At 40.8% G+C, this 26,798-nt stretch overlaps 2 protein-coding genes across 5 annotated transcripts in view; both read right to left on the minus strand.

Annotated features, from left to right (window-relative positions):
* Positions 1 to 3,875, minus strand: part of fam83ga (family with sequence similarity 83 member Ga) — a 38,539-nt gene extending 34,664 nt beyond the window's left edge. For all 4 annotated transcript variants that reach the window (XR_003931358.1, XM_030089975.1, XM_030089974.1 and 1 more), the window contains exons 1-2: positions 3,181 to 3,875; positions 2,101 to 2,268 (exon numbers count right to left, since the gene is read on the minus strand). Coding sequence is in view for 3 of the 4 variants with exons in the window: in XM_030089975.1 (XP_029945835.1) it covers positions 2,101 to 2,268; positions 3,181 to 3,633 (621 nt within the window). In the remaining variant the exon portion in view is untranslated. The remainder of the gene's footprint in view (positions 1 to 2,100; positions 2,269 to 3,180) is intronic.
* Positions 3,876 to 8,885: 5,010 nt separating this feature from the next.
* The window catches only part of grapa (GRB2 related adaptor protein a), a 31,266-nt gene continuing 13,353 nt past the window's right edge, over positions 8,886 to 26,798 (minus strand). Inside the window, exons 4-5 of the mRNA XM_030089819.1 lie at positions 21,874 to 22,042; positions 8,886 to 10,267 (exon numbers count right to left, since the gene is read on the minus strand). Of these exons, the coding sequence (XP_029945679.1) occupies positions 10,082 to 10,267; positions 21,874 to 22,042 (355 nt within the window). The 3' untranslated portion in view covers positions 8,886 to 10,081. The remainder of the gene's footprint in view (positions 10,268 to 21,873; positions 22,043 to 26,798) is intronic.

The following is a 26,798-nucleotide window of genomic DNA, read 5'->3' on the forward strand; positions in this document are numbered from 1 at the left end:
CTAAATCCCCTCAAATGTCCAAGATACATGTCCTTTTTTTGTTTATGTGTTTTTGTGTCTGTGTGGTTTTTTTTTTTTTTTTTGCATCTTAAAATAGACCACTTTGTACTTCATTTGGCAAATCTGCTAAAGATCTGAAATTCCCTTTACTTTAGACTTATGTTGGCAAAAGCCAGTCACATGTCAAGACACAATCCCTGCAGCCGCAGCATGCCTGCTCTCATAAATCCACCATCATAGTATAGTTTCCATATTAATGCCACTTCCCCAGCTGGAAGGTTTCTAACTTCAACTGTTTCGCTGCCTCACTTCTCTCTCTTTCAGTGTTTGGCATGCTTGTAATTTGTTATGTCATGTACTCGCTCCTCAATGTGTAAATCGTGAAAAGCTGCCTCTTCTGTGACTTTTCGTTGTAATTTTTATACTATGATCCTTCTACCCTAGTATTCTCGCGCAGGGCGATTACTTATTGATGCACGACTCTTGATTGTCACTCACAAATTAGAGAATGAAGTTCAGCTTTCTGTTGGTCTTTTAATCTGGTTACAATCAGCTATTATTGCTGATAATTGCTGATTTGGATGATGTGACTGTAGTGCAGTTTGGAAAACAAGACAAACTTCCCTTTCAGGCTGACCTGAAGTAGCGGTTATGAAAAAGCTCTGCACAAAGCTTGAAAACTGAGCCTGATACGTTAACACCATGCCAGACTGTTAACCCTCCAGAACCACTTCTATTGTGAAGCAGTATCACTTAAAACGTCAGGACAATAAAAACAAAATGCATCAACCGGCTGTGATCGACTTTTAAGTTAAGCAGCAATATTTCTGCACTTAACTAATTAAACAAATGTGCAGTGTATATGTAGTACATTAAAATAATGTAAAATATATCATGATTGCCCATCATCAGTCATTATTTGTTGTGTATGAACTCAGTCACTGACTGCGTGCTGAACACATATCAGGAGAAGTGATCTGGTGCACTTTTATGGAAGAGTTGTGTCTGTTTAAAACAGCCCAGAGGTAATCCTCTAGATTCCAGTCAAACCACATACTCGGCCAGGCTATAATTTTAACTTTTTGAGCTTCGTAAACTCTTGCATGAATGTGGCGGCATATTCTTTTGGTTGTTATTACGCTCTTTTCTATTTAGATTCTTTTCTTTTCTTCTTTTGACAGATTAGAGGACAATTTTCTAGATTGTGTATGTAGCAATCTCTGAATGTTATCTCCTGAACATCTTTTGAAGCCTTGCAGCCTCAGATCACCACACTTCCACCTCCGTGATTCACTGCTGGGATCACGTATTCATCGCTCTGCTCAGGGTAACTTCCACTACAAACATGTTCAACCCTGTTTGAGCTGAAGTGAATCAGGTTGAACGGAAAAATAAGAACAAAACATGGGATTTTACAAAGTCTACAAAGTTTCTTTTGATGTTCTGAAGCACCGTTCATTATTTAAGTTTTGCTTTAAACAAGTGAATGACTCCCGCTTGGACGCAGTCCATACAGGTGCATGTTCATGCAATGGCCTTCTGAGCTGTGCCAAGACGAAAGTCAAAGTATTTGTTCATCTGTGTTTTAAAGCTGCTCTGTGCAAAAAAACATGATATCTCTTTCGCACCAGCTGCTGCTGGGCTTTTCCTTATCTTTTCAGTTGGTTATTTTCTGTTTGATCGATCAAAATCAATTTTCAGATATTTAGTCTGTTTTTAATTTGTTGTGAGGAGGAGGATGTGCAAATCAGACACTAACACAAACCAAAACGCTGTGGGGGCCGAACTCGGTAGTTGGGTTATTAAAAGTTTAAAAAATAAAACAAGAAAAAGATGTAGGTGTTCATGGGTAAGTCATTGCAAATTTTCTGATTTATATTTGAATTTTCCCAGTTGTTTTGATTCACTTAAATTAATAATTCCTTTATTTGAGAATTATATTTTACAAAATGTTTTTTTTAATTCTTTTGGAAAAGGTTCTCATGTAAAAGTAGTTTGCTGGGAGGTTTCACAATTCAAAATGATTTGGCATTTAAACAGCACTTTCACTTCACTTCAACCGCTTGACAGATGCCTTACGGTGTGTGATTACCGTCTTACCTTGAGGTGTCCTGAGTGCATGTTAGCCCTCCGACACATGGACAGGAAATGAGGTAGGTTTGTGCGTTCAAGCAGGATGTAGACTGAAACCCTCTTCTTGAAGCCAATGTCTATTAAGTCCCTGAAGATGTCAACATCGGTGAAGATGTCCATGACGACTCCTATTACCTGGAAATGCCACAGAGTCACAAAAGTGATCATTACACATACAGTATACTCACATGCAAACGCTTCACACATGATGAAAAACACACTAAATAGAACATTTGCTGCTCAAGTCATGCCTGAGGCGTGAGGAGTGGCGAGTATACTTGTCTATGGAAATATGACACAAAACAAACAAGATTCAAGTTTTTCTCCTGGTTGTTTTGGTGAGGTTTCACGAGTTTTGATGGTTTCTCCAGCTCTACTCATATGGCACATCTATTTTCTTTATTAATTAAATGGTGTTTGGGTGTAATTTTTAGAACAGCTGCTCTGAAATGACTCTGTCTAAAACTTGCAGAGTGAGATTATTCGGCTGCAGCAACAGACAGAGGCAGCATTGTGTATATCCCATGCAAATAACAGTCATAACATGCATATTCAGCTACAGTTTGCTGAAAGCTCCCTCCAAGCCCTGATAAAGCAGCTCAATCCAACTGTACTTTACTCTTCTTAGCCTCATTTGGCTGAGCTCCTGTACTCTGGACCTGACAGTGACTCACTCTCTATAAACCCATGTAAACATGAAACACTGGTCACGAGTCTTTATTTATAAAATGCATTCCATACACACAAGTGGGACTTTTATTTTGTTGTAAGGAGTAATTTAAGACTTCCCAAGTACTTTCCATGAAGGAGGATAGATTGATTATTAGCACTTAAAAACACAAATGTGACACAGATAAGAGTTGTAATTCAACTAGATTGATGCTGAAGCAATGATAATGATCTAAAAAGTGAAACTAAGTATAGAGGAAGTTAAATTAAATGGTCTATAAATGTTTCTGTAAAGCAATTAGAACTCATCTTCATTAAAAACACACCCAGGTCTGACTGTTTTTTTATTCTAATTGGTTATAATTTGAAGCCACGCACCCTTTGTGCCTGTGCGATCATCTTCCGGACCACCTCCTTGATGTGAGCCTGCCCGTCCAGCGGGGGCTGCGTGTACACGGTGGTGCGGGTCACCCCCCGGTACCCCTCGCTGTCCGGCCAGCCCAGGTCCATCTCCGGGATGGACGTGTCCGACAGGTCCGGCCAGTAGTGCTGCGACAGCGGCGTCGGCTCCCCCTCCACGTTCTCCGGGAACAGGTCCTTCCCCGGGTCGTAGGGCTCCATCGCCGCGCTGAGAGCCTCCAGCTCCAGGTCGGACAGGAAGCCCCTCACGCCGCGCGCCTCCAGGTACTTGAAGAACGTCTCGCGGCCATCCCGCAGCAGCGTCTCGAGCGCGAGCCGCTGGTCCTCGCAGTAGAAGAACTCCGGCTTGGACTCGTGCGTCCGAGGGTTCACGTTGTTATCGTCCAGGCACTGTATCTGAGACAGAGCCATGTTTCTACCCAAATTTAAAAAACAATCCTCTCACTTCTTCTTCTAAACTTCTCTAAAGTTGGCGTGAAGAAAAAAAAAAGTTGTATAAAAGCTTTCTGTTTCCGGAACATGTGAGTGAACCAGCTGGAGGCTTTATTCCATGTTGTTCCCCAATTCTGTCAGCCTTGTTATTCCTTGCCATGTTATATTAAAAGTCGGCCATTGTCGTTTTTCTCCTCGGTGACGGGCTCACCCGGCGAGAAAGTGAGGGAGACGCTGAATGAGTGACTGAGCACCGCCCGACAGGTGTGACCCTGACAGGTGAAACACGCCTACCCACGCAAAAACACAGCGGATGAGTCAGATCAATGTGATCATCAAACAGCAGCATCAACACAATTTGCAAGTGTCTGTACATTATGAAAAAACTTTACTTTTAGTTCAGTATCGTTTGACAAAACCTGAAAAAGTCTTAAAGTAGTTCCAACACATGTTCAACAATGCTACCTGGGGTAAGGAAAATACTTTTATTGTGGATGTTTATGCTTCTTCATCTGAGGCATACCTCACCTCCACAACATCACCTGTCGTCAGGTGTTGTGTGATGTCTGCTACTGTGATTAAAATACTGCGAACTCTGGTGAACATATAGAAACAAGAAGAAGAAGAAGAAAAAGACAGGAAAATAATAATAATAAAAAAATAATAATGATGCATTTAATTTATCAGTGCTTTTCAGACACCAAAGGTGTATAATGAATATGTTAAAATACAATTAACAAAATATAGTAATGACATTAAAGAGGTCAGGGATTAGCAGTAGACCAACATTACTAAAATGAATATGCTTCTTTAAATATATATATGTATATATATATATATATATATATATATATATATATATATATATATATATATATATATATATATATATATATATGTTATAAGATGACTTTTAGAAGTGTCCAGGGATTGAATGAATGGGTTCCAGAGGTGGAGGACCGAGCGACTGAAGGCTCTGAACCCATGGTGCTCATGCAGGCCAGAGGGAGAGTGACGCTTGAATAGCAATTTCCATTATAAAAATGATTTCAGTCAATCCAACTTTTACTCTTTGTAAAAACCAAGCTTTCCTGTTTGCCAGATCAGAACTTCTGGTGTATGTGACACATTGGAAATGGATACCCAGACCAGGAGTTCCAATATTCAATCTGTAGCTTTGAATAGAAAAATAAAGTGATTAATAAGGCAGTACACGCTTTCTTCCAAGCCCTGTTAAATCATTAGCCGTGGGCACAAAGATAAAACATCACGTGAAAACCATCAGCGGTGTGTGGGGCTGTTTTACCTGTTCTGGCATGTTTCTTTATCTCTCTGTCAGAAGAGCAGAGCCCCAACCTGACTCTGAAAGATGAAAAAATGCAGCATATGGCTTAAAAGAACAGGGGTGGAGTTGGACGTTTTTTTTTTTAAAGCGGTATTACTACACAGTGTAACTTTTTTGTTTACTGTTGGTTTATTTTTAAAAGGAACATAAAAACTGGAAGCAACCAAATAAATGTAATAGTTGTGACATGTTTCCAAGCACATCAGGCAAGCTTTTACAAAAAAATCCATGGTTTACATGTTTCAGTCCTTCATCGGGTTATTTTGGAGGAAGTATGAGTGATGAACGACTTAAACTTCCTCTTTTTATGAAAACAGCTCGTCATTTCTCTATGAGTATGGTTGTGCCTATGCTCTTCAGGCCTGATCTGCTAAAGGCTTGTGCCTATAAAAACAGGCACAAGCATGAGACTGGAACACGTGTGGAAGCTGATCTGCAAAGAGGAAGCTCTGAGGATGACTCCTGACAAACCCTCAGGATAACAAAGAAGTGATATAATTTCCAGCACATTTGAAGCATGCAAAGCTACATTACAGGAAAAATATCCCTGTTGGCATGTGATGACGATCATGACTCTATGTTGTTTATTCTGCACATGAGCAAACGTAAAACAATGGAATAAATCGTATTACTTATGGAGACAATACCACTAAATGGCTAGTGTGTGTAATTTATTTGTAGACCAGCTTCCATTTTGTCATGCTTGTGCAGTTTCACACACAAACTTTCAGTGGATCAAGTTCAGTATGTGTTGTGGTAAATAAAAGTTGCACTTACGTAATAGCTGACAGCAAACAAAAAACAAAACAAAACAAAAAAAATTGCCTGAAGGTTTTAGGAAATATTTTAACAACCTCATTTGAACTCCAAATGATGTCAAAGAGACGATGGTACGCCTTGGTTTGATTTGAATATCAGTATTGATTCCCATGAATTTGCAGCTTGGTGTGATCAGTTATGTTCATTATTTCATTAGGAAGAGGGAGGAGTCACGGCTGGGAGTTCACCTGGGTGTTGCTTTCGGTAGAGAGGTATTATAGCCTGCAGCTCTCTCAGAGCTGTCTATCAATAAAAGTTGTTTGTATTTGCATACTTAGCAAAAGTCGGTTTTGTTCATTGCATTCTGATTCACTGCAGTGCTGAATCACGACAGAGTTTCCAGCTCCATGAATGAGTTAAACGCCGCTGATGTGTCACATGGGTGACTGAGAAGGTTTTCTCTGTCTTAATTCAAATTTGAAATCCTTTTAAAATACCAGCATAAGTCGTTTTTTTCAACTCACATACCTACGATCTGGCAGCAGATATTGTTTTCAGTGACGCGTTTGTTGGGTTGGTTTTAGCTTTACACTCATTTGTTTAACGGCGACACCGCTCACTTTTATTTTGCTAAGGCATTACGTGAACTAAGGATTAGCAAAGATCATACACTGATCTGAACACAGCCTCTTATGGATTATGCAATCTCAGCTCTGCTTGATTTTGTTGCACATAGGTCATGAAACCTGTAGGACGAGACGTTTGACAGGAGAATGTCTGAATGGGACGTCACCAAGCCACACTTCATACTGCACGTCAAGCGTCGACACCACCAGTACCACCAAACGATTCACGTGAAATTGCAGCAGTGACAAACATTACGATCTTTCCTCTGCAAGAGACAAAATCCCGCAGCTTCCCTGTTTTTTCTAGTTATTGACGAGCTGGTTAAGGTAGGGCAGCAAAAGACCTTGATGAACCTGTTGATCAGTGGGAAAAGCTTTATGTAGGACTCATCAGGTAATAACGCTTAGATTTGTTTGCATAAAATTTGTTCAAAAGTTGCCGCATTGAAATTTTCTTCATGTTTTGAAAGATAGTCACAGACAGTAAATTTATAATGGCTGATAATACAAAGAGGAGGCACAATTACACATTTATCTCTCATCAATTGCACCAATTTTTTTAAATGTAGTAAAATCTGTGGATGTTGTGATGCAAGTAGTAATTTTAGCTAATTGAATAAAATAAAATGAACAAATACAGTGATGCAAATCCTACTATTTTGTATGTCTTTAGCTGTATTGCATCATGTCGTTGGCGTTGCACCTATGCTGAAAATCTAATCTCTGCAGGATCTGACGATGCCTCCATAACCCTCTTTGTGTTGTGAGTAATTTGGCTGTCATATTCTTTGGGTGCAATGAGAGGGCAGTGCATCCCTGCAGAGGTATGCGGCGGAATCTCTGGAGAAATAGATTCAGGGTGGAGTTTATGTAGTGCAGGTGTTTAGAAATATTCCGAGCATCATTTTCATGCAACGGAGTATCTTCTTTCTCCTCATTTCTCTCGTCTGTGAGCAGGATCTTTCTTGTCACATCCTGTGAAGTTGTGTGATTTTGTGGCCTTCATTTCTCATGGAAGATACATGAGGAGCGCAGCCCATGTGTTGGTTAATGTACTCTGAAACCACAGCGTCCTCCGGTAAAGAATGGTGCAACCTGCCACCATTTTCACTGCTTTCATGAAGATTTTTGTCACGGCTGGATATAATCCTGTGAAGTCATTTAACAGAGAAACCAATTTGCTGCTTGCCCGGCATGTTTATCTATCAAAGCTGCAGACCAGCTGTTTTATCACTTTCGAAATTATGGCCTGATGTGGCTTTTCATTAAGCAGCATTAGTGAAAGGAGCCTGAATTATTCACAACCTTCCCCGTGTCTGCCTGTCAGACCTGGTTCTGCGTCTTGTGATGTGGAAGGTGAATCAATCGCCGATCTCATCTTTCACTTATTGACTTAGTAGCTGACAGAATAGGTCCTATTGTCTGATAAACTTGTGATTTACGGGGTGGCTGACTGGTTTGTGTGCGGATCATTTCCACCTTCACAGTCAGTCAGACTGGTTCAACTGTTTCACTGCTTCAACTTCTTCGGCCTGGAAATAGCATTGATGTAACCGCTCGCAGCCCTCCCCTCGCTGTTTGCATTTCTTTCCCTGTCAATCACATCACATCCGAGCCGCTGACGTGTCTCTTCATGGGCATTCTTCTCATTCTTGCTGTTTTTTTTCTTTTCTTCTCCTCCTTGTTTTTCTCTCTGCAACGTGTTCAGTATCTGCTTCCATTTTCCATTGTCATTCTGTTTACCTCATTCTTCTCCCTTCACTCTCACAGCTGGATATAGGAGGTTGAGGTTTGTTTAACTGCCCTCAGTTTTAGTGTGTGACACAAATGTGTCATTTTGATGGAGAAAATGCACACACACACACACACACACACACCACCCGTTCAGCTGCTGCTCAAAGTGAGTCAGCAGATCTGAAGAGATCAGCGGAAGAACACAGTGTTACTATTCCTGGTACACCTTTTTACTCTTTTATTCTTCTTCTGCCCCGTCGGACGCCCGAGGTTTATTGACTAACTGTCATTGACGGGCTGGAGGTGACTTTGTCAGGAGGAGCGAAAGAAAGTAAAACATGACACAGAGGCAACAAAACAGAAGTGGATCAGAGCCGAGAGATGAAGACAGCGATGCCGTTTCCTGCTTTAATTGATAGACTGTGCTCTGGTGAGAGAATCGGTGCTGCTTTGGGGAAAAGTTGGAGTTCAGTGCATCAGCCTGAGTAATGTTTTTAGTGCACACAACTAACAACACAAATTACACGTCTATGAACTGTGGCAGAAGTAAGAACGGAATTCAATTAGTGAGTTAATGGATAGTTATACTTCAATTCTACTGTATTTGCATATGTTCTACATCACTTTAACAATTTAATAAATTATGTTATTGTCAATGTAATCCAAATAATCAATAAAAATACATTTTTATGCTCTCTGTGTGTTAAATATAAGCCAAAAAGAAAAAAAATTCTTATATATTTTCACATAATCCACAATTTTTAACTTCAGAGAGCTAATTCTGACACAGTTTTGCTTAGAATAATGTTGAATCTCCATGTTCAAAGAGGTAAATGTATCACTTTATTGAAATGATTTGTCACTACAGGTTGAGGAAGACCGGTCCATGTTCTCACTGTTAATCACATAATATGTGGTTTTCTTCCAACATTTGATGCCACAGAAACCAAACTTTTACACAATGTTTCCATTTTACTTGCAATATATGTATTTCAGGATTACACATGGATAAGAATAAATACATAGAAACAAACTAATGGGACATGAAGCATCTTACACTTTTTGAGCAGCGTGTCGTCAAAAGAAAGCGTCTTCTGGGCAGTGTTCATCTCAAAGTGCTCGCTCTAATACTTTCGTGCCCTGTGCCCCTCCCCCCAACACACACACTCACACAAACCAGACAACTGATATGATCACCATCCATCAACCCAGTAGCACAACATGCATTGCTACTGTATATAAATCCCCTTCGCGCTCACACACTCCGCTTCTCTTCCTCACACACAAACACAGGCCCGGTCTGAGACGAAGGGAGGAATCTGCTGTGTCAGTCTGCTGGCAGAGTTCGGCTCCACTATTCACAACACAATGACTTTCTGTGTGTCCCCCGCTCAGCTCGCCGGATCTCCTCGTGGGAATGCCAACAAAAATACTGGAGCAGATCCGCGGCGGAGGAAACTCTGACCTCCTTTCTTCAGCTGGCTGAGGGCCCCCTCCTCCCCCGCACGTTCTCCCCCAACAGGTTAGTGCATGTGTTACTTCTATCAAGTCTGCACCAGTGCTGATAAGCTGTAATAAATGATTATGCCTTGGAGCATATGTGTGTGTGTGTGTGTTTCACTGTGTATATGTGAGAATCGTCCACAGTGTGTAGGTCCACGTGTGAATTTTTTTTACATCTTTAATGGGAAGTGAAGTTGTGAGGTCGGGTGGAGGAAATTGATGAGCCTTCAGCAGCAGTCCCAGGGAGGCTTTCTCCTGATAAGGTGGCGTCAGATGAAAATGGGCGGAGCCAGTAAGAGACTGAGCGACCCTCGTGGCAGCTCCATCAGTCATTCGCCGCAGAAATGAAATCCAGATCAGAGGAAATGTGTTTGTGTGTGGTTTTTGCGGGGTGGGCGGTGTCGACGTGGTTCTCTGAAAACCCACCGAAGGAATGGCCGTGTGCTTCCCCCATGTCAGGTCATTGACATTGGTAAATGGGCTGCACGTATTCTGGGGGGAAGCAGCCCACGCGTCCATGGCAACGGCCCCTCCAGCGCAGCGAATCAGAGCAGTCAATGAGTTCAATGACGTCCCCGCGCAGGAAGCGTAGCTGGGACGGGTGGTGGGGCGTGAAGTCGAAGAGAGCGTGGGCATGATGGGGGCGCTGTGGATCGGAACAGAGACAGAAAGGAGGAGGAGTTGATCAAAACGTTGTCAAAAAGTTTGATAAACAATGAAAACCATGACTCATGGGGGGTGGGGGGTGGGGGGGGGTTGGGGGGGGGGGGGGGCGGCTGTTTACAAAACTGCATGATAAAAGCAAAGCACCATAAAGAAACAGTCACATCGGTGATTGTTACTGGAAGCGAGCAATGGAAAATTATCAGAAGTTTACATTCACGGCATTTTCTGTACCGTTTATCAAACATCCTGGATGGGTCAACAGTCCATCACAGGGAAATCACAGAGAGAGGCAGTCTCACACACACACACACACACACACACACACACACACACAGTTACATTAATTCCCAGTGGCACCAATTAATTGACTAAATCCCAGTACCCTGAGAAAACCCCCATCAAATAACATGACAAAAAACCCCAATCTCTTCGATCTGCAGTCCAACGCATGATTTTTAATTCAACTTTCACATTTAAAATATAAATAAAATCTAAAAAATATTTATTTTTGGACTGCATCAAAAGGGATACAGTGTGCATTTAAATTGCACCTGACAAGAAAATTAAAAAAATTGCTGTTACAGGACGCAGAGATGCATAAGGTTGATGAGCTGAGTCTAATCCAACAGCTTCCTCATGCATGAGAGCCCGAGCACTGAGGGAGCTGCTCTGACTGTACAGTCTGCTGTTTGTATGTGCTGTAACAGTCTGCTCTTCTGCAGTACTTAAAAAAAAAAAAAGACTGAAAAAAATCAGATCCTGCAGATTTATTAATATGTCTATTCTGTAGCCTTCAAATGGCTGCAGGGGTTTAATCAGCTGCAGACGAAGCTTTTTATAGAGCGAAAAATGACTTTAGGCAACAGATACTATAGGAATAATTTGTTGTTGGTATTACTTTATAGACCAGTGCACAATGCCTCATCCATGATGCTGCCACATGGAATTATTATTATTATGCTGATTTAATCCTGTAAGGGTCACTTTTGTTTTTCTCTCTCACTGACTCACTGGATACTATTTGAATATATTCCGAGCAATTCAAACTGTATTTATATATATTCTTCCATACTCTTACAGCATGGATTTAATAATGGGTCTTTTTAAGGTCTTTTTAATTGGTCTCTTTTCATACATTATGAAACAACCCTGGATTTTTCAGAAAAGTTTGACAGCTATTATTTATTTCAAACCTGGTGCTGTCTCTTTGAAGCAGGTGAACTTGTTACCTTTACGGTAACACTGGAAGAAAACATGAGGAGGGATATTTGCTCCGAAGGGTTGTTAAAAAATATATACTTTTTTTAGTTTCTGTGAAGTTGAAATATATTTTATTTATCTGTGACATTAAATATTTGTTTACCAGACCTTACCTGTTATATAGCTATATTAAATATCCTTTTAAAAGTCGAGGTCCTGTTGCACGACTGAGAGATTTGCTATGTGTGATTAACAAAGCAGTGACCAGTGGGCCCTTGGTAGACCTCATGGGATGCTCCAATTATAGTGTTCAACTGAAATAGCATTTGTAAAAACTCTAATCAGTTAAGAAGTTTGTAATAAGTTGTTTGCTTGTTGCCCTTCAATCAGCTGTAAGATTCAAAAAGGTCGATAAATTGAAAAATAAATACAAGAAAATTAGACATTTTGTGTCAACAACTCATTAAAAACAGCTATATTCTCATAAATTCATTTTACATTTCTAAATCATCACTTTTCCACGAAAGGAAGTTGAAGTGTCACATTATTGACACTTCAGTATTTCTATATGATTTACTTAGCAAATAAGGCAACGAAACACACGTTGACCGTGGTTATAAGTGGTCTAAATTCATCAGCAAAAGCTTTTTCACATCCTGAGTTTTAATAAAAAATTATAACCTGAGCCAAAGAAATACATTTTTTTGTTTTTGTTTTTTTTTTTTTTTTGACACATTTACAGAGCATTGAGTAGGTCAGTAGGTAAATAAATGTCTTTCAATGTAACACTTGATACAAAATATCAGCAGTGATTAATATTTTTTATAACCGGTGGATCTCAATCATAACCATTGCTTCCACGCAGCAACAGGTTTGAACGCAGCTGATAAACACGGAAACCTCTCACATCATTGTAGAGTTTGCATAAATTAATAAAACAAATTGATTTTTCTCTCTGAAAAACATTGAGAGGATAAAGCGCCAGCCGCCTCTTTCAGGTTTATCTGACAAGAACAACAAAACATGCAGGCATGGTGTTTTCCAGTCTTCATACAAGTCACCCCCCCAAAACTCATCAATATCATAGTGCAGATGTCTTCTGTGTTATTTTAAAGTTCTTATTTTGTGCCTCGTTTCAGGCTCTTTCCTTGTGTCTGATTGCTGCTCGTTGTCCTGATGTGCTTCACCTGTGCTGAGTGTGTGATTGACTTCACCTGTAAACTCTGGTATTTAGTGTCTGTGGGCTGTGTTGTTATGTATCAGCAAATGTTTTTCTGCTCTCCTGTGATATTTTGTTTTTTTTGGGGGGTATACTTGCTTAAAACATAATTACTGGTTGAAAGTTTTTCCATGAAATGCACCAATAGGAGTATAGTGACAAGAATGGCTTTTTTTCAGATATTTGCCAGTGTAACCATAGTTTAGCGTGAATGAGGTCAGGGGAAATACTTCAACTAAAACAGCAGTTGGAGTTTTGTCTTGGTGAACAGCTTGTGTTTCAAATCCGACAAGACAACTTCCCTCCTCAAAAGCTACATCTGTTTTTTCCTTCTTTTTCTTTTTTTTTTTTTTTTCTTTTTTTTGCCAGAGCTAAGCATTTTTACACAGTAAATGACATAACTGCACTTCATGCAGATCATAGCAGAGAAAGGAAAATCAGGTTTGGCACAAAGAGGCGTCGAGAAGACGGCTGTACGCAAACGTCAACCGCAGACAACGGTGACACATTTGCCGCTGTGATGTCTGACGGCGGTCCACGGGACGGTGAACCGCTTTTAATTCAGTCCTCAGACGCGGCACTGTCTCCGTCTCATTGTGCTCGTCTTTGAACTCGCGAAAGTAGTGTTTTTTTTTTTTTTCCTTCCCTCCTGATAACCGCTCCTCTCTGATGTCTGTTGACTCGTGGAGTAAAAGCAGTTTAGGGGCAGCAGAAGAAAAGCGGCTATTTTAAGAACAGCATCTTGAACCTAACTAACCTCGTAGCTATCAGACGCACAGGGGGAAGTAGATGTGATATGAGACATGGAATACATACATATATTTGTGCGTGCGTGTGTGTTTTTCTGGCATAAATGTTGTGATTCTTGACTTTATTCGTGGTGACAGGGCACTTGTCTCACACTAAGATCCAATATGATGCCGAGCAGACTGAGGGAATGGCACACACACACACACACACTCGCACACTATCCAGACAGCAGGATTACGATCAAGAGACATGGAACCAATCAGCCTGCATCTATAAATCCTCACAGTTTTATATCTGTGTTTTACTGATCCAGTCTAGACTATTTAATAGTATTAGCTATTGTCCACACATGCAGGCGTGTGTGTGCAGGCCTCTGTTTGCCCTGTCTGTGAGTTTTTTGCGTGTGTTGCTGATGCACGTGTACGTGACGGCGCTGGGAGAGGCCGTTCATTTTTTTTTTCCTTTGCCGGGCTGCAGGGGAGCAAAGGTTCGGACGGAAAAAATATGGTCTGTCCATATCAGCTGCGCTCTGCTGCCCAGTGATCACCATCATCTGCAGGAACCACTCCAGCCCCAGAGAGAGCGCCGACAGTGGAGCAAATTACTCTGCAATGTCAATGGACTGCAGCTTTGCTCTGGATTTGTCTCCGCAGTCGTGTAGGGAGCACTTAAGGCTAAATAAAAAAAAGATATGGCTTGAATTTGCACTTGAAGAAACATGACAAGGTGTCAAGAAAAGGCCCACATTTTGCACAAAAAAAAAGGTCTTTGTTAGAAGAGAAAGCTCAGTGACAGGGACAGAGGGATATTAAAGATAAGCTGGAAGACAAAATGGGGAAAAAAAAAAAGTCTGCCGTGCAGAAAAAAGAAGCAATTTGAAGTTATGCGAAGAAACTTTCCAATAGGATGGGACAACACAGAACAATGGGATTCATTTACTTGTCTTAAAGCTGTAATCAAGATACTTTGTCGTATCAGTCCTCATGCTTTATTTATTCTTTTTAAAACAAGTAACAATGATGAAACAGTTATAAAAATGATGCCTCCTCAGTATCAAAATCAAAGCACAGCATCAATATAATAGCTTGTTTTTCAAGAGTGTTAATTTTGCACACGGTACACTTAGATATTTTTATTGATTTCCTGTGATAAGAACTAAGACATGGTCAATCCAACTACTGTATATGCTTATAAGTGTGTTAAAAAAGTAACAAAAAAGAGAAAAATCTCCTTGAATTCATCAAATGTCTCCAGACACTCTGGAAAGGGAGTGAAAAGTGGACATAGGAGTGGAAACAAGCTGTTTGGTCTCAGTAGTTTATGGCATATTTCATGTTTATGCTGCAGTGTGGTAAATGTTTGAGTTGCACACATGTGGACCTTCTTCCTCTAATGTCAAGTCTCTTCTTGTTTCCACCCGTGTCTCTTCAAGCGTTTGGTTGTGTGTCTGAAGGTTTCAGTCTGTTCACGTTTCCCTGCGAGTCTGTTTAGCTCCGTTCAGTGTCTCCATTCTACCAGTTTTATTCTCTCGTCATAATCTGGTTATTCATGCCCTGCTGCTGCAGTGAACTCCCAGCTGCACCTTCTCTTGCTTTTTTCTTTTTGTTGTTGTTTTTTTTATTTTTTTTTCATCTTTGAAGCTTTAGTTGAACTTGATCTGTTTATGAATACTTCATCCACCCTACTGGATAACTCCCTTTTTCTCCAACATGGGTTTAAATTCACACGGTTGCCTTTTACCAGCATTGGTTTAATAATCTGATGGGGAGATTAAAGTAGTTTTCTGTCATTTTATTGTATAGTTAATGTCGTACATGACATTTGTATGGATGGAAGCAGACGACAGCAGGAGAATTGTGTACTATTTTATGAACACAAGCTACAGCAGCAAACAGAACAAGTGCATAAAAACGACAGAGGGAACAGATCGCAGGCTGGGTCTAATATACGAGGAGCTGGCTTGTTCTCCACAACTCGCAGTGAAGTTGTCTTGTTATCTGGTCCTCGGGGCAAAGGCTGGGAAGTGATATTGTTTCTCTGTTTGGCCACTTTCAAGCCTTTTCTTATTTCCTTTTCCAAGTTGTTTTGGTGTTCATAGCTCGCCAAAACAATCGCAGCTGAATCAAGCCTGCTTTCCGTGTGACTCAGTTGTTTGGCACAGATGAATAAAAATTAACACCAAATGCCAATCAGATATGATCAATATAGCATGATGATCAGGTTAAGATCGCCCAAGAGGACTGAAATAAAGGCTTCATAGAGTGAGAATTTAGGACGGAGTGCAAACACTCAGCGAGAGACAGTGGGCGTTAGAGCTTTGTTGATGCCGAAGGCCAAGATAAAAACCCCACAGATACAAACACCAGCTGACTGTGATTTTATGTAACTTGACAGTCAAAAAGCCAGTTGGGAATTCAGCTAAAATTAATGCTTCCATGTGGTTCTAATCTGCAGATCTACCTACAGGGAAACCGAGACCACTGATGTAACTTTGAGAAGACCGATATAAACCAGAACGTCCAAGAAGACGGCAGGAAAGGTTGGACTGAGTTTATGAGGCTGTTATTTGTTCTCTGTCTGCGCACAGTCTGAACGGGTGGCTAGCACTGCCGATATCTACTATTTTTCTTAAAAAATAACTGGAGGATAGGCACAAGACTGAAATTAAAAGCAATTACAAAGCAGAAAACAATGAAACTATAAACGAACCAGTGTGACTAAGCAGCTGTGATCTCATGTGGAAAGACAGACATTTTCTCAGGCTACAGAGAAATGGAGGTAAATGCAGCACCTTCAGCACGCCACGCTGACCTTTGGGACATGTTGTGATTCAGACACAAATTCTCCAGGTTCTGACAGAGCAACACAACCTCAGCGAGTACAATGAATCCACCTTAAACGTGCTCACGCTAGAGAATCAGTAAACAGCTCGAAATGTTAAAAACCCCTCCAATATACTGAGAAACACAGATACTGAAAACTACATGCCTGTGTTTAAAATAAATAACACCACATCTTGACTGGAAGGAATTTTTCAAATGTCTTCACAAAGTAGCTCTAATCCAAGTTTACATTATTTGTAATGCAGTTCTCTTCATAAAATGAACTCCATACAGTTTTACAGTGGTAGATGCATATATCTGATGTCGAGCTGACACGCAACTCCTATTAGATCTTCACATAAAAATACAACCTATGACCACAGGATTCAGCCTCGAGGCAGAAAAATGCAGAATGCCATCCTTATCCAGCTGAAATATGCACACTCCAGATGTGATAGCATTAACTTTCTAACCTGAGGGGATTTATGCTATATGATGTAAAGCCTGTCTTATTTTATAGAGTGTATTGAAACTCACATCAAAGAGCCGGGGGAAGGTTATCAATTCATCTCATAAGACCAAGAAATGAAATTAACATGACTTTTTTTGTGCTAATCTACTTATGTTACATGCCATATATTTTGTCCTTTATAGACTCGCCCACATTAATAAAAGTTGTTTCTGTCATGTTGCAGCACAGACAATCCAGCACATTTTCAATAAACACATCTTTAACATGGAGTTGTTTATATAATTGCTTATTTAAATTATTATTTATGAGAAAATATAAAGGTTGCAGCCATGCTAAGGATCAGATACAGACTTTGGAATGGAAGAATGTGGGTGAATGAGCCAAATCACAGCAGACAGTGAAGTTTATTGAAAAAAGAGTCACATCTGACAGAATAACTAAATGTGTTTAAATATGACAGACAATAATTGGACTACAAATAATAAAATAAAATGAAATACTTGATTAAAAAACAGTGTTCGTGTTTGTGACTTGAGCTTGTTTTAAATCAAGTCGGACAAGTAGATCCAGTGAAATGAAGTAAGAAGCATGACCTTTATCTGAATGAGCCATTTGAGAAGATAGAGTGTCTATTGTTATTTTACAAACAACATAAAGGTTAGAAGTTCTAACATAACATTTCTGTGTGTGTGTGTGTGTGTGTGTGTGTGTGTGTGTGTGTGTGTGTGTCATGTCTTATCGGAGACACAATTCTTCGTCCTTATTAGGTCAATACATTTGGTTAGAATAAGAGTTTGTGTTGCTGAAATGTCGCCATTTAGACTCAATCTGCAGGAAATTTATATTATTGAAAGGAAAATACTTAATATATTATTATATATTATTATTATGTATTATATTATTTATTCCATAAAACATATTGTTTGTGTACTTACAGAAAAACAAAGCTGAGCAAACATGAACCTCTATCACAGTCTCTGAATCTTTTTCACCCTCATGTATAAACTTGCATAAACCCCAAAGTATGTTGGTGCTTAAAAACCACGAGCATCTCAGTGCACGGCTTCAAAACAAGTAGTATTGCTTTTGCACTGGTATTAATGTAAATAAATAAAAATCCCTGAATGCTTACAAATACCCAATGATGTGTCCATTATTTGCTCTTTTAGGAGGAATTGTCACATTATTTAGGCCAGATAGTGTATTAATCTCCTCTGGGAACGCTGCTGTTGTCACCCATTTAACCACCATCATGAAGCCCCTAAGCTAAATTCATATCTCGCACCTGCTCCAGCTGCATCGGTTTAGAGTCTACCATGCACCTCCCCCAGTGCTTTGGAGCAAGCTTGAAAGTGTGCAGGAGGGAGGCAGGTTGCTTCTAAAAAAAGACCCACATTTCTGAGGAGCTGCTCTGAGAAACAAAAGTCTATTTTTGTGTTCGAAAAACTGTCACACTCATTTGAAAGTTTCCTGTTCCACTCGGTGAAATCTGCCGGCACTGAAAAACACTCATCACCTACGTCTAAAAAATATACGATCAAACTTACCTGCTACTCTATGACAGTAACGCCATCTGAGCGATCAAATAATGCTATTTATAGACGATTAAAAGCTTGAATCCCACTGCCTTTAGAGACGCAGTCTACTCTATCTCTATCGTATGGACTGAAAGCTGATTAGTGGTCCATCTGTTTAAAGGTAACAACTTATTGAAGTAGCACTCACTCTTCATTAAAATCAATCAGTATGGATAATCAGTATGATATTGAATCAAATTAAGAAAAGGGTTATCAATACAATGCGCCACCTTGTTTTAAATATTCTCAGCCAGGCGTCTTCATGTTAGCTCCTCTGTCACTTTAGTTCTAACAGCGGCGGTGACTCATTGGCCACTAACCCCACTTCTTATCCAATCATCTGCAAAATATGGCGGAGCGGCAGTGACTGGCTATCTGCAGGCCACCACCTCGGATGTCAGCGCCTCTTCACTTTGTTTTCTTTACTGCATGCGGGGCAATGAGCTAATTGTCGAAGGTCCACGGTGCAGGATAAGGAGGACTGTGTTCGCAGGAGTCGTCAGGTTTGTTCACATCAGTCATTGTGTTGTATTCATCTTTGAATTCAGCATGGCAAATCACTCCTTCCAGTGTCAAATGTAGTAATATTGAGAGAAGCTGAGTCAATCTGATACCGAGATTTGCACTTTTCAGCCAAAACTTGATTTCAAGGCAAAACGATCCAGGGGAGTCAGAGCAGAGGTCACGAATAGATCCCATCTGCAGAAGTGCTTCGAAAACAGATGGTAGCATTAAGGACAAAGCACCTGAATATGGTTCCCATCTGTTTTAGAGAGGCTTCGGTAAGATGCCTGCTTAATGAGGGTATCCGACACTGTGCGACCAAAAAATGGAGAAATGGCTCAAGTATCTCGCAAAATCAGACTTTCACATCATCGTTGTCTTCACAAGAATTAATCACTGTGGAACATGCAATGCATTGGTAGAGAAGAAAGAAAAAAAATGGGGTTAAAACGCACATCCTAACATCTTTTAGAGGTATTATTTTTGCAGTTTTTATTTACTGGTGTCTCTAAGGAAGCTGCAGGCCTGTTAACCATATTTCACTTGACCTCACTTGAGATTACAACATCGATGTTAATACCAGCACATACAAGCTGAGGGCCAGCCACATACATGACGGCGTGCGTCTCTTCCAAGTAATATGACCTAAATGTAACCTGTCACATCCTCTTAATCCCCCACGCGTAGGGAGTACAAAATGAGATCCAGATAAAGCTAAGTGCAACATGCTCACGTCAATTTCTTATTCCTCCTGGAATATGTATTAGAAAAAAATATTGGAGCTGACAAATATGCACTTATGTTATTACAGCCCGCGTTTGGGAATGAAGGTCTAGTCTGAGAATCTGCTGAAAAATTAATTACGGACAAATTAAAGTTATGACGTTGACCTCCTTTTTGCCTAATATGATTGCTTGTTCATAAATGAGTGCTTTATACTAACTTAGTGTGTAAAACTGGAACTGCCTTGCTTTGCCGTGGCACCAATGTTATTTGAATGTCAATTTGTGCGAATGTTGAGCGACGGATAAACTGTTCAGATGAGAAATCTCATCTAAATACAATTTACATGCCTCAGCATAACGCTTCCAGTAAATTGTAAAGTAAATCCCACGGAGCCAGCGGACCAGCAAACCCTCTCCACCGTAATCATGAACATCTCATTTTCTCTGTTGTGTTGTTTATAGCTACTGATTAAATAGGCTCTGTGGTTTACTATTTCAGATAAGTTAAAAAATGTTAGAATTTGTCAAGGATCTGCTGTTTGGGGTTTTTTTTTTTTTTTTTTTTTAATTAAACAGCTTAACGTGATTCGGGCAAATCATTTCTACGTGACTTTTCTCACGTTCAGCAGCGCGTTGAACCGAGTATCGTCGGTTTCGGGGCCACACGTGAATGGGATGTGATCAGTATTAGCGTGTGGTTGATGTTACGGTGATGTAAACATGCTGTCACGCCACAATCGCTGTAGATCAAATCCTGCCGCAGCCGCCTGTGTTGGCTTGCGGGCGCGGCTCGCCTGCCACTCCCAGGAAAAGTTACCGTGCAATGTGATCCGCTCTGCGTAACGACAGAAACCACGGCTTTTCCCATGGTGACACCTGTCATTTATGCTTTCTTTTACCTCTCAGAAAGTGTTTCTAAAAATGTGCTTTATCTTACTGACGACAAGCTTTTTTTTTCATGACGTTTTTATATAAGTCTACACAGATATGATAGTGCAAAAAACTAATGGCACCATTTCATTCAAGAGTGAATGAGACCGAGAAGAGGCTGATGAGAATGTTGGTGCTCAATCTCGGCCGAGGCAAATTATTGGTTTTAAAATTCCGGTTTCTCCGACAGTGCGGTGCTCAGTCCTTCTGACTCAGCGTGTTCCGTGACGGATTTGGTTCTGCTCCAAACTGTCGGCGGGCCTGTGATCTTTTATCACAGGCTGCGCCTCTACGTCAAACCCTGCCGCCGCAGTCGCGGCTCCAGACGTTTCTCTAACGTATGGCGTTCTCCCCTCAGCCGTCAGCTGCGTTCAAGAAACGAGTGATGCATTGACGTCAGAGTGAAATGGAGAAATGCACACTTGGATCGCTGGATATAATTGTCCTGACATACTGGCTTTGACAACAGATACATGATTCACACTGTCTTGCTCTGATACTGAACAACTTGTATTGTTGATGTTTGTAAAGGAAAGGAGCAGGACAAGTGAAAGGATTTAAAAATGTCTGGAAATGAGATTTACAGTGAATATATGAAGTATGAGAGAAAACACTTCAGCTATGAGTAAAAAAACAAAAAAGAAAGATGCTGCCAATAGTGAAAAACAGCAGGTTTAAAGGACTTTTGATGTTTATAAAGCCTGAAAAAATGAGAGAATCTCTGGGACAATAAGCTTCTATGTTATTTGTGATTTATAAAATCATATTTTATTATTGCCTTTTTTATTAGTCACTTTAATACTTCTGATGCTTCTGTATTGTCAACAAGGTAAATTGAGTCAGCAACGGTGACTTTGGGATCAATAAATAAGGTAGACTCAGGTGAATTCTGCAAAACAACAAGTCTCCTGTCGTGAAAGCTGAAGACTTGTGAAAAAAATCTGACATTTTTAATTGACCTCATCAAAACTGTGAATTACAGTGTAAACAGTAGCTTATGCCAATGACTCATTAACGCAGATGTTATTTAACCTGTTCTGGAAATCCACAACAGCAGCTTCAAGAAGTGCGATTCGGCAGCAAACAGACTCCGTCCACACCCCTTTTAGTCATCAAAGTCTTTCAGCGATTGCGCCATTTTTGGCAACCCCGAAAACATGGCACCGCTTTCCTCTTCATAACAGACATGGGCTGGTCCCAGTGCAGGGATTTCCAGGAAAGCGGGGCTGAACTGTTCTGCAGAACTGATCAGCAATTGACTATGAACACAAAACCATGAACAAACTCTTATCATTCTGATACATCTGTGTAGTAACTTCCGAACTTTTTAAACACGAAATATTGTTACCGGCGTGACCGAATTTGACAGCAGGAGTTGCAGACTCACCCTGGCGAAGTGCTCCGGGTCTCTCAGGAAAACCGTCCTCTCCTTTGCGATACTGTTGCTGTGGTAAAACTCCACCAGCTCGTTGAGAGAGGAGAAGGCCTCGTCCCACACGTAGTACTGACTGCAGCGGTCCTGCAGCACTTTGAAGTGCTGAACGTGGTCCCCGTAGCTGGAAAACGGAGACACAGAGAAAATGTTTCTTAATCAAGGAAAAACAATAAATAACTGGGTAAAACTGACATGTTTAAGCATCTCTTGAAATGTAGAGAGGAAACACAGGAGTGATAAGTTCATTATTGTTTTAGGATTTCTCTGTTACATCTTTCATGAGGTTAAACGCCTCTCTATGATGGTTTCAACAATCGTGAAACGCAAAAAAAATGTAGGTTGTTTTGCATACAATATATTTCCACCAGCATTGGGCTGATACCAACAGTCTTGGCCTTCAGTCTGCAAAGCCTCCCCTCTAACTGCACAGCTGTCAGCTGTTGGAGCTGGCGGGCTTTCAGTGAAGTCCTGTTGTGTCCTCCAAAAAAAAAAAAAAAAAAAGAAAAGAAAAAAAGAGAAATAGAATGACCCTTATTCTGTCTCATGTTTGATTCCTGTGTATTATGACTTGCAAACCAAAACAGGTGATAAAGCAACATAAAAACAGTTAAAATATCGTGGGAAAAAAAAAAAAAAAAAACATGAGAAAGTTCATATGGTCACTTACATTTATAAAACAAATCCCCGTCTGAATCACAGTCTGAATCAGTATGATGAGTGCAGACTGGAGGCAATTACCAGCGCAATCTTTTTAGTTATTGCGCGTGTAATTTCTTGGAACTAAAAGAGCAGACAGTGACATTTCCACGGGCCGGCACTGTGGGTCTTGGGGGTTTGTGTGCAAAGCAGAAAAACACCGTTGCACTCATTTAAATGACTTTTTAAAAATCATATCACACAGCATAACACCCTTGAAAATCAAGTGTTAAATTGGCCGTCGTGAATGATAGTAAAATAAGGCCGGTGGCGCGGCCGAAAATAGCCCCGATGCTGGAGTGCAGGCCTTGTTATGATTAAAGGAGTTTGGCTGGGATTCTTTGGCAGTCGTACCTGCTCTCCTGTCCTGCTCTGTGGTTGTTGCTAAGTAACTTGCCAGCTTATCTTTAGAAATCTGGACATCTCGCAGTGATTACGCCGTTATATAACTGCATCTAATATGCAGCAGAAATCCGTACAACACCCCCGTATCTCTAAACACTTCACAGAGTAGGTGTTTGTGTGTAAGGCCTATGTTAATGATCGTTGAAATGTCATCTTTGTATAAAATGAGTCATCATGTTGTCTTTCCCTTTTTTTTTTTTTTTTGCTTTAAATAATGAAACATAATCGGTGTGTAGTTAAATTCAGCAAATTCGCCCAATTAATAAGATGCACTTGTCCCAGAAAAAGCACAATGCGACACTTGTGGTTTAACCTCACTGATCTCCTGTATCTAGTCTGATGGGCTCCGCTCCAAGCTCACACAGAGTAAATGAGCATCGGCTCGTTTCACCCACAATTCCTTTCTCTATTCACGACGCCGGGCTCTGTGAACAAGCGGAGCCGACTCCCCGATGACTGCATGGCATTCAGCTGCACCTCCACCCTGCCCTTCCTTCCCTGCCTCCTCTTTTCCAACCCCGCACGTCCTCATTTTCTCTGCTCTCAGCATCAGTCAGACTCCTCAGAAATGATGAAACCGGAGTGGAAAATAAAGCAGGCTGGGCCGCATTCAGTCAAATGTGAAGGTTTCTGACGTGTTTTTCGGATCCGTGCCGTGGCGGCCTTTGGAAATGAACTCATTCTGTGTGAGCAGGAGTGATCCGTCCTTTCCCTGCGCCGCCTGTGGGCTGGTTGCTCACACTCTCCTCTGTTATCCGACTTCTATCTAACTTTTCTCCCCAACTCTCGGCTCCTCTTATTATCTGCTGTCTCCATCGCTTCAGACTTAAACTCCGCTGACTTAAACTCCGCACACACAGACGCTTGTCTTCCAGTCTGTTCTCCATCAGCCCCGACTCTCTCTCCCCGTCGCCTGGTGCTCTCTGCTCCTCCCTACTGGCGGGGCTCAGTTACTGACCGTTTTCATCCAGCAATGCGTTCTCAGAGATGACAGACTTAATTAAAAGAGAAGAAAGGTGTGGTGAAGAGAGAAGAAAGAAGAGCAGATTAAAGACAGGGTGTAGACAGGATGCAGACTTTTCCTGTTGGGAATTCACTATTATGCAGCGGAGAAAAGAACGTGTCATTAATGACGCGTCATTTTCAATTTTCCCGCCACCTGTGCGACACATCAGCTTCACGTTTCCAGCTGCTGCAGCACATCAGCATCAGTGCCGGGACTTCTAATTTTATTCACTTTGCACTTCAACTTGCTGATGTGCAAGTGTAAACCGCTAAACCAACTGCTAAAAACTCTCACTGCAGTGTGTCACAGTAGTTAATTGCGCCTTAATCTATTCTATTAAATGTGCAAAACCGCTTCACACTCAGTTTGATCTGCCGTGCAAAATACAAACCCTCTGCATATGCAGGTATTAGCTAAAGTACTGTGCAAACTCCACAGAGAAAAAGGCTCTGGTCTGGAAGTGTTACCGCAACGTAGTTTTTCTGGAATAATGTGTTATTGTTTATTAGTACAGCTGCAGTACAACACCTAAATCAAGTTTATTGCAGTCAGATAGAAGCCTAACATACTTGAATGTTATCTCAAACCTATGAAAATTACCACATAATTTTTTTATGGCTGTTACTTCTGGATGCTGGAAGATTTCTGCTTCTGTTTCATATGTCCAAAACATTATTTTTATCTTAACATCTCCTGAAAAATAAAGCATAAATGTCAGCTGCTGTTGAATAATTAAAACCCAGAGAAGAACATGTTAAAACATATCTTTATCATAATATCCACGGATTTTCTTGATGAAATCTGTTCTGATCAACCTCACCTCTCATCTGTCATGTTTTTGCCATCATTTAATGTTCTGAACTAGTCTTTACTGCATAATTTATATTCTTTGACACACTAAACTTACTCCACTGAACCAAGTACAGACGGAAGCAACTCTTTCATGCACATCGCTCCTCTGCTGCGAGATATTACATGTGCAGAGATCAAATATAATCTCCTTCATGCTTTATTAAGGTCATTTCATTAATCATGCTGATGAGTAAATGTTGGCCCTTTGCCTGTTTCAGGAGTTTTATTTCACAATTATGGTGACCAATTAAAATGTAGTTCCACATTATGAGTTGTAGGAACAGAGAAATATAGTAGAGGAGAGTGATAATGTGTGCTTTTGCTGTTAACATCGATTTTAGGTGAAGTCACATTGAGGGTTTTATTAATTATTACCCAGAGACAGCGGAGAACCAGTCTGCTGATATAATGCAGACAGCATCTGTCTCAGTTTGATCCCTCACACACACACACACACACACACACACACACACACACACACACACACACACACAAACGTAGACACGCACACACACGCACAAAGCGCTCCCTCCAAGTGCCCTCTCATCTCTCTGATCCAGTGTAATTAAGGCCCACAGCGATAGAGAGATTATGTTCCTGTTTTTTTTTTTTTTTCCAAGTAAAAGGAAATGAGAGAGAGAAACTAAGAGCCAACGAGGGCGAGAAAGTCACTGAAAGAGAGAAAATGAAATAGATGTGGAGATAGAGCACAGAGGCAGATATACTGTAGATGAAAACAAAAGTTATTTTTAAAACTTTTGCTCGGCGCCAGCACAAATCTAAGATGCGTGAAGGTCATCCATCCATCCACCCATCCCTCCCTCTCTGAACTTCCTCCATCAATCTATTCTCACTTCCCTGTTCTCGTCGTCTCTCTCATTCTGCCGGCCCTCCCTCTCTAATCTGCTGCTCAGTTTCTAAAACCGCTGCAGATGTCTGGAATACTTCACAGAGTCGCACAGTGACACCTCCGGCTGTCGATTTCACTCTGTGAGCGCCGTGCGCTTGCGTGCGTGTGCCACGGATCACTAATTGCATCATGCATTTGTGACAACCGGCAACTCAGCGTTGGTGAGCAAGACTGTCTGGAGTATTTCGTGTCTCGCAGAAAGTGTGTTCACGCACGTGTGCGACTCTTACAGCGTTCCTCGCTGTGTCCTTGCATGTCAGCAGAGGTGGGAGGGGCTCAGGACGGCGTGGAGCATTAATAAAGCATCACCGGTTTCAATGGATGGGTGAGGTGAGAAGGACGAGGCGATGTAAATTAAAAACAAGGCAAGCTGTTGTATTTTTTTTGATGTATTATATGACAGGTGGAGTCATTTGTGATGGAGCCAGATCTCACAGCATCATCCCACCGCAATCAGAATAATAAATATAGATCTGAGTGCCCATGAAATATTTTCTCAGAGCTGCAGCTGCTTTAAGGGAATGTATAATCTCATTAGTTTAGATACGTTTGAGCAGAACAGAGCCGATTGAGCCACGGAGAACAAAACCCAACAGAACTAGGTTAAAGCTATGGGGGGAAAATACTGCGTATTACTGATTTGAAACACTTGAAATCTTGTTCAGCTCCCTGAATGTAACACAGTTCACCACACTGGGCTGTAGACTGACTTTTATCAGTTTGCATGTTTTGCATGTGTGATTTTTCTTTAGATCATGATTAAAAAAGGCAGATTGGATCCTGCTTTCTGGAGGGTGTCAGCTCGAAGGGACTCCACAGTGAGTCTTTGTATGAAAACCATTTGCAAAGAATAAAAATAAATGGGTTTTTCTGCAGTCAGGATAGAGTAACGAAGACCATTTGTACCAACAGTGTAAGTGTGTGTTGTTCCAAAAACAAAAACAAACTGTCAAAAACATAAGGATCTAATGACTGTTGAATTACCAGTGCCATTTTAAATACATTAAT

The sequence above is a fragment of the Salarias fasciatus genome, chromosome 4 (assembly GCF_902148845.1).
Source record: "Salarias fasciatus chromosome 4, fSalaFa1.1, whole genome shotgun sequence".
Classification (NCBI taxonomy): domain Eukaryota; kingdom Metazoa; phylum Chordata; class Actinopteri; order Blenniiformes; family Blenniidae; genus Salarias; species Salarias fasciatus.